The sequence below is a fragment of the Orycteropus afer genome, unplaced genomic scaffold (assembly GCF_000298275.1).
Source record: "Orycteropus afer afer isolate SDZICR_OR568_19922 unplaced genomic scaffold, OryAfe1.0 scaffold00033, whole genome shotgun sequence".
Classification (NCBI taxonomy): Eukaryota; Metazoa; Chordata; class Mammalia; order Tubulidentata; family Orycteropodidae; genus Orycteropus; species Orycteropus afer.
In genome coordinates, this window is record NW_006921620.1 from 2,868,656 (window position 1) to 2,879,552 (window position 10,897).

The 10,897-nt window shown below is 37.6% G+C and overlaps 1 protein-coding gene across 1 annotated transcript in view; it reads right to left on the reverse strand.

The window, feature by feature from the left end:
* Positions 1 to 9,811, reverse strand: part of GLMN (glomulin, FKBP associated protein) — a 43,433-nt gene extending 33,622 nt beyond the window's left edge. Inside the window, exons 1-4 of the mRNA XM_042780307.1 lie at positions 9,773 to 9,811; positions 9,260 to 9,385; positions 2,359 to 2,478; positions 227 to 335 (exon numbers count right to left, since the gene is read on the reverse strand). Of these exons, the coding sequence (XP_042636241.1) occupies positions 227 to 335; positions 2,359 to 2,478; positions 9,260 to 9,385; positions 9,773 to 9,811 (394 nt within the window). The remainder of the gene's footprint in view (positions 1 to 226; positions 336 to 2,358; positions 2,479 to 9,259; positions 9,386 to 9,772) is intronic.
* Positions 9,812 to 10,897: the final 1,086 nt, after the last annotated feature.

Here is a 10,897-nt window from a genome sequence, read left to right on the forward strand (position 1 = left end):
TATTCAATAAAATATATACTAGTTACCCACTCTGTGCCAGGTACTGTCTGCCATCTTTTTATGAGCAGAAAGATTTAAATTGGCATTACTATTATTAGTTTAAGCAGAGTACTCAATAATTAGTCATCAGTTCCATGACGGTGTAGTATGGGTGCTTTGGAGTAAAACATCAAGGCTACTTACATATACACAACAAGAAATATTCAGATACCAAAATCCCCATTACCTGTCTGTAACGGTTGAAGTAAAAGAAGAATAACTTGGTATATCTTTTTTCCAGAGGCCTCTTCAATCAGTTCAAGCAAACCCAACAATAATTCCTTTGGATTACATAACTATAAAAATATTCACAATTGAACCTGTTTAATACAAGTTGTATTTAAAGCCACATGATTACTAGTTTTAAAAGAAGGCATACATTAAGAACATACAATTATTTTTGCTTAACAGTAAAACACCTCATGGAATTGTTACCCCCCCAAAAAATAAAAAAATAAAAAAATGCAGAAGCAAAACGTATAGTCTGTGATTGTCAAGAAATCAAAGAAGAAAGAAGTCAGTGGGTCTCTTAATGGCAACAAGAGTGTGGAGACTTAAATTCCTATTAATGTATAGGAAGGGAAAGGCTGACCACCAGAGCTGACATTTACTTTGTTTCACCTGTCTACTCTAAAGGCTGCTGAAGAACCCCAGGGTGTCCATCAGATGGGACCTTTCTATCTCTTTATGAGTAGTCCAGACGGAAATCTCTTTGGTATCTCCTGAAGAGATACAGCTTTGTATTGCCTTCTGATTGGCTATATCTTATCACTTAACTTACCTTGTTTTTTAAAAGCCCTTGTAATTTATAACTGATATCTAGATAGAGCTCCTCCTTTCAAGTATATATCTTGTTTCTTTGTACTGATCTCCCAGTAGCTTCTTATAACATCTATTTCTCAGATATTTTCTCAGTCATCAGTATAAGTTATATAGTAACTTATAGCTCTTAAACAAAAAACACTGCTGTTGAGTCAATCTCAATTCATAGCAACTCTATTGTTGTTGTTAGATGCTGTCAAGTTGGCTATGACTCATAGTGACCCCATGTACAACAGAATGGAATGCTGCTGGATCTACGCCATCCTCACAATCCTTGCTGTGCTTGAGCCCACTGTTGCAGCCACTGTATCAATTCTTCTCATTGAGGGTCTACCCCTTTTTCGCTGACCCTCTTTTCTTTACCAAGCATGATACCCTTCTCCAGGGACTGGCTCCTTCTGATAACATGTGACCAAAATAGGTGAGATGAAGCCTGGCCATTCTTGCTTCTAAGGAACATTCCAGCTGCACCTCTTCCAGGATAGATTTGTTCGTTCTTCTGAAGTCCGTGGTATCTTCAGTGTTCTTTGCCACCACAGTACTTCAAAAGCACCAACTCTTCTTTGGTCTTCCTTATTCATTCTCCAGCTTTCACACGCTTACGTGCGAATGAAAATATGCACAAGAAGCGTGCTTGGGTTAGGTGCACCTTAGTCTTCAAAGTGACATCTTTGCTCTTTAACAAAGAGGTCCCTAGCAGTAGATTAGCTCAGTGCAACCCTACTACCCCTACTAACCTTTAAACAAGTTGTCAGTCACAACTGGTTAGTGTTCTACTTCCTATTCCTACTTCTATTATGATCACTTGCACTCTAGGTTTTTCATATAATTTTAGAGACTATACCACAGAGATTCAAGCAGTGAGAGTTGATTCTAGTTCTAATGTTTCCAAAATATCAGTATGTCCTTAAAGTATCTCCCTAAGCCTTGAATTCCACATCTATATAATAGAGGACACTTATTAAAAATATAGCTTTCTGGGCCTCTCTTAGAATCAAGGGGGGGGATCTGAGATGAGGTAACCCCCCCTCCCCCCAAAAAAACTCACTGCTGTCAAGTCAGAGATGAGATAGGTAATTTTTATATACAGGAAAATTTGGAAATTCTAAAATGTAATCATCCATCCAATCTATATGATTGGGCCTTTTCTCCAAAGAGTTCCCTCCTACACATATTTTCATGAGCTAAATGCTTTCTTACCAAATAACAGAGAGCTCTGGTAGCATAGTGGCTAAGACACTTGCCTGCTAACCAGACGGCTGGCGGTTCAAACCCACCAGCCACTCCTCGGAAGGAAGGTTGGGCAATCCTACTTCCGTAGTGATACTGCCTCGGAAACCCAAGGAGGGGTCGCTATGAGTCGGGGCCGACTCGACGGCACATAACAAAAACAAAAAACAAAAAACCAAATAACAAGCATTAAAGCTCTGAACAATAAAGGGAATTAGAAAATACTGCTATATGTTGTGAAAAAAGAATCTAGTTGTATAAACTTACCTTTACCAATAAATCAAGCATCAGAAAATACTCTTTTCTTTTATCATCTTCTTTATCATTCCATAAAAGGCATCGAACAACAGACCCAACAAGATTCCAGCCCATATTCCTGATGATGATCTGTGAAAATATTTTCAGAGTAAAGCAAACACTGCCATCTATAGGACTCTTAGTGTGCTTTCCTAACTTGGAAGAACTTAGACTTTTCTCTAAAACAGGAAAGATGAAGAAAGTGAGGTCTATGACATTTTACCACTGACTTCCTCATGTTGGCTGATATTAAGGATTTAATTGTGCCCCCAAAAATATATGTTAAAGTCTTATCCCCTGTACCAGTGAATATGACCGTACTTGGAAACAGGCTCTTTGTAGATGTAATTATTTAACATTAGGTTGCACTGGAATAGAGTGGGTCCTGAATCAGTATGACTAGTCCTTATAAAAAGAGAAGAGACAGAGTCACTTCTAGAGGGAAAATGGCCATGTGATAACAGAGACAAAGACTGAAGTGATGCCACTGTAAGTCCAGGAGTATCTGGGTTACCAAAAGCTAGAAGAGAGTTTCCCTAGAGACCTGGAGATGGCACAGCCCTGATGACACCCTAAATCCAGACTGCTAGCTTCTATAATTTGGAAGGATATATTTCTGCTGTTTTAAGCCACCCACTTTGAGGTACTTTGTTATAGTAGCTCTAGGAGACTAACACAGTTGCCAAGAGATTATCAACACATATTAAAAAAACCAAACCCACTGCCATCAAGTCGAATCCGACTCATAGTGACCTCTCTTTGGGTTTCCAAGGCAGTATCTCTACAGAAATAGATTGCCCACTCTACCTTCTGTGGAGTAGCTGGTGGGTTTGAACTGCCAGCATTCTGGTTAGCGGTCAAATGCCTTAGGAACTACGCCACCAGAGCTCCCTTACAGATACTGTGTTTTTTACAAACTGAAGGTTTGTGGCAATCTTGCATTGAGCAAGTCCACTGATACCATTTTTCCAACAGCATGTGCTCATTTTGTCTCTGTGTCACATTCTGTTAACTCTCACAATATTTCAAACTTTTTCATAATGCTATTACACATTAGTAGGCAACAGTATAGTGTAAACACAACTTTTAAGTGCACTTAGAAGCCAAAACAATTTATGTGCCTAGCTTTATTGCAATATATGCTTTAGTGGTCTGCAACCAAATCTGCAATATCTCTGAGATATGCCTACATAAACCAGCCTTTAATACTTTGACTAAGGAAAGACAAAGGGACCTTTACTTTTCATCTGGTAAGTCAGTCTTTCCAGGATTGAAATAGTTCCTCTATATCCAGTAAGCATATTAATTTGCTTAACATAAGCAAATACTTGACTTCCACGGATAATGTTGCTCACTTGATCCATAAAGAAATCAAGCTAATACTCGTGAACCTTTTCAAGTTCCTTGGAAATTTTCTAAATATAAAGTACTATAATCCTCATTATTTATGTAAAAGAAGGAGATACCACTTTATTAATATCCTCTCCTACATACAAGTTGCTTATACTTTCAAAGATATTTTGAAATGTACTACACAAGTAAAAATTTATCCTTTTAATTAGTGAGTCACATTCATTACCAAAATTACTAATTTTCAAAACTTCTCTGGCTTGCTTTCCACTTCAACTCATCAGTATTTACCAAACGTATACAGTTGATTCTCATTATTTCTAGTAGTTTTATACTAAAAAGTTCACCATGGACACTGAATTAATGAATCCTGAACCACAGTTCCTAGAAGAAATCTAGGTCCAGGTTCCTGTGAACCTCTGGTCACAGCAGTTTTATGTGTGTTTCTATTTAAATACATCTCATTGATTCATTCAAATTGGACTGGTGGCCAATGGCACGACAACTAATGCTTTATTCAAAGCTTATCTAACATACATATCTTCTCCGTAGCCATATCACTGTCTTCCTGCACTTACAACACCAAAAAAAAAGCACTTTCAGAACTATGCTTGGGGGCTATTTTAAACAAAATCATGAACAAAAAGCACAAAAATGCAAAAAAAAAAAAAAAAGTTGGCACTAAAAGGATCAAGAAAAGGACACCTGATTGCAGTAAGAGTTGAAACAAGGAGGCAGAGCATCCTCTTATCTGACTTCAGCTGGGAACATGCTCATTGGGTGACTCAAAATTTCCACCGCTCTGTGCATCTCTGTGAATGCCACAAAAGCACTGCAAATATTAATTTTGGTGTTACTGATAAATTTTAGCAAGTAGGTGAATTTGCCAATACAGAATTCATGGACAATGAAGATCACTTGTACTATGTCAGGTCCTTAGAATATTATAGGTGCTAGAAATAAAGCAAGGAACAGAATGTGTCATGTGAGATCTCTATTCCTATGGAGTTTACATTCTAGTGTTCACTCTTAAAACAACAGATCCAGTAAGAAGACAAAGAGTCATATACAATACTTTCTCCCTTCCCGGGTCTGACAAAATAATACAGACAAGAGTAAAAGATACAGCAGAATAGTCACCTCCACTTACAGAAAGCAAGAAAAGCTTTCCAGAAGGGGTGATGGCTAACTTAAGACTTGATGGAAAAATGAAATTTGTCAGGCATAGATAGGTATGAAATACATTCAGCAGCAAATATATACAACAGCAAAGTATAAAAGCAAGAGGCTTAACATATCCTAGAGAACTATCAATGTAGTGTGTGAGGATATGTGAAAACATAGTTCACAAAAGAGAAAATACTATCTTCACATCTTTGCTCATATATCAACTGAATATTTTAGTTTTTGTCATAATAATTTGCATTCGCTCCCTGTATGTCAAGAACATTAACTTAGTTTTATTTAGGACAAATAATTACTCATTTTTTTTCGTTTTATTTTTTATGTAGCTAAATATATAAATTTTTTCTTTGGTCTCTCTTGTACTACTTTAAATCTAAAATGGACTGGCCCCTTTGAAGATTTATAACTATGTGCTTAAATTATTTTTTTTAATTATATTTTTTTTATTCAATGTTTATGTTGAGAATATGGCATAAAGTGAAGACATAAATATTTTTAAAACACGTAACAAAACGATCATGCTTTTTTTTTACCAAAAACCCACTGCTGAATCAATTCTGACTCACAGTGACCCCAAAGGGTTTCCAAGGCTATAAATCTTTACGTAAGCAGACTAACTGCCTTATCTTTCTCCTGAGGAGTGGCTGGTGGGTTTGAACTGCCAAGAATTTGTTTAGCAGTCGACTGCCTTAGCCATGGCACCACCTTTTTACAAAAAAAAAAAAAAAACCCAAACAGCCATCAAATCCATTCCAACTCATAACAACCCCTACTGAGTTTCCAAAGCAACCCTTTAGGACAGAGGACCATCACCTCAGGGTTTCCAAGGCTGTAAAATCTTTATGGAAGCAGACTGCCTCATGTTTCTTCTGCAGAGCAACTGGTGGGTTTGAACCACCAACATTTTGGTTAGCGGCCTAATGCTTTAACCACTATGCCACCAGAGACTCTCTAGTAAAGTAGAGGGTCAGCGAAAAATGGGAAGATCCTCTACAAAATAGATTGATACAGTGGCTGCAACAATGGGCTCAAGCTTAGCAATGATTGTGAGGAAGGCACAGGATGGGGCATTGCTTTGTTATGATGCACAAAGGGGCACCATGAGTCAGAACCAACTCGATGGCAACTAACAGTAAAAATAACAACAGAGATGGGGGTGACAGGTGCTACTAATACCTAGCAGGTAAAGACCAGGGATGCTGCTAAATATCCTACAATGCATAAGATAGTTCCCCATAACAACACATTATCCTCTACAAATTGTGCCAAGATTGAGAAACCCTGCACAATAGTGCCTTTGGACAAAGGACTATTCCTGGCTTAAAAAAAAAAAAGTCATAAAAGTATTGCACCCAAAGCAGAGCAATAGTAAATCTTGAATAATATCACCTGGTAAGAAAAACAAGTTGTAGTCAGTTTTAAACATTGTCTTGTCAGCAACTACATTTAGCAGAACACATATTACAAAAGTGATTCTCAAATTATCAAGACTAAGCCACACTGAAATCTGTTTAAATCTGTAGCATTAGCTATTTAGAAGCATGCTAAAAATAGAATACTTATACACATAATGCTGAAGAACAATTTAGTTACACTTATCCCTCTGCCACACTGATGGCATACCGACCCTTATCTCCAAGGCAGCCTTCTTCCTCTCTACCTGCTCACTGAATGACAGAATTCCCTGAGATTAGGTCCTAGGCTTCTTCTCTTCTGCCCCATTTCTATAAACTCAGGCAAATTATTGTTTTCATCAAATAGTGTAATTACTTAATATCTAATACCAAACCCTGTGCTCCCTGGTTGGTACAAACGTGTAAGCTAGCCAAAAGGTTGGTGGTTTGAAACCACCCAGAGGTACCTCAGAAGACAGGCCTGGCAATCTGCTTCCAAAAGGTCACAGCCTTGAAAATCCTACAGTGTACATAAGGTCACTGTGAGTCAGAATCGACTTAACAGCAACTAACAATGATAGAAACCAAATGCACTGCCCTCAAGTTGATTCTGATTCAAGGTGTCCCCATGTGCTTCAGAGTGAAACTGCACTCCACAAAGTTTTCTTGGCTATAATCTTACAGAAGCAGATTGCTAGGCATTTCCTTCACAACACCAATAGATGGATTCAAACCATTAACTTCTGGTTAGTAGCTGAGAGTAACCCACTTGTACCACTTAGCAAACCTAATCTCTAATAGTTACTCACAAATCTACTACATCCAAATCTCCTATTACTCTACTGACCTCCAAACCTTATTTTCCAAGTACTTGTTGAATTTAAAATTTAATTGACTGTTAACCAGAAGGCTGGCAATTCAAACCCACCAGCCATTCCTCGGAAGACTGGGCAATCTACTTCTGTAGAGATACCACTTCAGAAACCCAAGGAGGAGTCACTATGAGTCGGAACCAACTTGACAGCAGTGAGTTTGGTTTGTTTTGGTTTAAAAGTAAAATCACGTGTCTTCTTTCAGAAAACTTTCTCTTTGGGTTGCCTTCTTCTGTTCTGGATATATTACCCTTTCAGAGGCAGGAAACCTAGTTATCTTTCACACCTTACCCTCTTTCAGCCCCACAATCATTCAGTTCCCTCTATCCTATTCAAAACTTCCAAGCAAGTGCTTACATTTGCTAAATGGAATAAAAACAAACTGGTTAAAAGCTCTGAAGCTAGGCTCACAGTGATTCCATTTCCATATCTACAAAGTGAATTTAGATTCTGGAGAGGCTAATGAATTAACAGATGCAAAGCACTTGCAAAGACATGTGGTACACAGTAAATACTCAAATAATAAAACTGAAAGAAGTTAAAAAAAAAAAAAAATTAGGAATGTTTAAGCAAAAGGGAATATACCCATGTCCATATATAAGGTTGGCAGACGGTATTTCTATACACATATTTCTATGTGCTATAAGAATATCCATATAACTAGAACTAACAAGGAGCAAAGGTATGTTAAATTCTTAGGCACAGTCAAGCACCCTGATAGAGTGAGTTGTTGGATCTGTGGGCTTGGGACCATAGTCACAGGAGACATCAAGCTCAATTGGCATAACATATTACACAAAAGAACTCTGGTGGCACGGTGCCTATGGCATTTAATTCCTAACCAAAAGGTTGGCAGTTTAAACCCACTAGCTACTCTGCGGGAGAAAGATGGGGCAATCTACTTCCATAAAGATTTAGTGCCTCAGAAACCCAATGGGGGTCACTATGAGTCAAAATTGGCTTGATGGCAGTGAATTTGGGTTTTTTTTTTTTTTACACAAAAACATTATTCCACGTCTTACTTTGGTGAGTAGCAACTGGGGTTTTAAAAGCTTGCAAGCGGCCATCCAGATGCAACAATGGGTCTCTCCCAATCCAGAGCAAAGAATGAAGAAAAGCAAAGAGGCATGGAAACAGCTGATTCAAGGAACTAGTGGACCATGCAAACATCAGCGTATATGACCATGAGACCAGAACTAGGTGGTGCCTGGCTACCACTGTCAACCACTTGGAAAGGGATCAGTGCAGGAGATCCTAGATAGAGTAGGAGAACAATGTGGAACCAAACTCAAAATCATATAAAAGACCAGGTTTACTGGTTTAATAGAGCCTGGTAATACTCCCAAGACCATGGCCCTGAAGGTCTGGAATTAGACTCACTCCTGTGGCTTCCAGCCAAACAATAGGCAGGTATATAGGGTGAACATTTACATCAGGTAATTACACTCCTTAGAATGATAAATTACGGGAAAACAGAGGGCAGTGTTTGCACAGGGAGATAGCTCAGGGCAGAAATGCATAGGAAAGAAGGACACAGGGAATATGTAACTATAGGGAAGTAGTGGGAAGAGATCTATTACATTGTAGGGAATTGTAGTCAATATCATGAAACAAAATGTATATGAACTGCTGTACAGAAAATGAATTTTCTTTGTAAACTTTCACCCAAATCACAATAAAAATTTTTAAAAAAAAAAGGGGGGGGGTGGATATCTAACCTGACTGAGGATTGTATTTTTCCATATATATCAATGATTTACATGCCACTCTTGGATCATCTAAATCATAATTCCTGTTCCTACTAAAGAGTTTTTTTATACCTCTACTACAGCACTTATTTATTCTGCCTCCTTACTGCTAGTAATTTATGTATTTATCCTTTCTACCAGATTGTAAGTACCTTAAAACATATGAATATGCCTAATTTCTTTTTTGTCTTACATACTTTCCTACTATACTTTGTTCCTAGTTGATACTTACATGTTTCATAAACGAATGGATGACTAAATAGCACCATGCAGCTTTGTCTTCCCAGTAAAAATGAAAAGGGCACACAAAGATAGTACTTACCTTATTCTTTTCATTTTGAATAATTTCTAATAGCTGGTCTATGTGCCCTTCATCTATGCATCTTTGGCCTGCTAACTGAAATAAGCTAAAATCTTCTTCTTTAAAGTCTTCTTCTTCTAGGATTTGCTGGCAAAACAAAACAAAACAAAAAAACCTATGTATACAAAAAAAAAATTTCAATACAATAGCTACTTGATTTATCTCTGTGAAAAGAGAAATCTGTTTGCATTCTAGATAAGTTGCAGATAAACACAAGTATGAAAATCAGGATGACCCTAATAAATACTTTAAAGAATGATCTTGAAGCCCATGTTACCAAAGAAATTTATGAAAAGTATCAGTATTAAGATTTAAAAGGCTATTGAGATAAATATGTCACTTGGAAAAATAATCCAATCTGCTTTCCTGACCTCATGCAGGAATTATTAACTCACAAGTTAATATAAGCAAGGATTAAAGATGGTAAACAATTTGAGTGACTTCAAATATAATTAAAAAGAAAAAATTACTTACACATCTCTTTATTATGGATTGAAGTTCCTCCACAGCCATTTCTAGTGTTTTTCCCTCCTGGTTTCAATTCTGAAATGTACTAATATAAAACGTATTTTTAATTATCTGTGATATTACACCACAGTATTCATAAACTGTGCATTATTAGCAAATACAATAAAGAAATGGAAAGTTTTAAAGCTGAAAATATTATCACTCAAGGTATTAATTTAAAAAAACTTAAAAAAGAAAATTTGTAAAAGCTGTTATATACAATAATAACTATTACGGAAGATGGAGGAATAGGCAGACAAGCGACACAGGCCCTCTTCAACAAAGAAAAGAAAAATCAATTGACAGAGATACAGATGATAATCCTGGAACCCTGAGCTTTGAAAGGAACTATACAGAAATGGATTAGGCACCAACTAGTGGAAAAACCTGACCCAAAAGTACACAGAGGGTTGGAGCTGCGGACTGTTAGCTACTCTAACGAGACCAACAGCCTAATATTTCTAAGTGGTACTGGGACCTGAGAATTGACCTAAATATCAGTCCTGGTCACCAAGGGCTGCAGGGATGACTGCGTTCATGGCCTATGACTAGGAAGGGAAACAGCAAGGAGGGACACAACCTGAGCTGTGGACTTTCCGCCGTCCGGAGGGCACAGCCATTTGACTGTTTTTAAGTGGCAGCCATTTTGGATATTTAAAGTGACAGAGGGTGCAGCCATTTTGAATGTTTACAATCATCAGCCATTTTAGATATTCAAAGTGACCAAGGGTGCAGCCATTTTGAATCTTTACAAGTGGTGGCCATTTTGGATATGTAAAGTGACTGAGGGTGCAGCCATTTTGAATCTTTACAAGTGGCAACCATTTTGGATTTTGGAGTGACAGCATTCTCATTCAGATTCCAGAGACCTAAGAATAGGCTCTGTTTGCCAAGGTCGGCAGGGTCATATGAGAGGCTGACAACAGGAAAGGAGACAGGTGGTGAGTGTATAAGTGCTGTCAACTAGTGAATAGAGGAGCACAGTACCCTGCTTGCATAGATAACATACAAGCAAAAGAAAGAAAACGAAAATCATGGGCAAGCCACTCCAACATACCAATTAAATATAAACACAAAAACGTCACAGTGCCT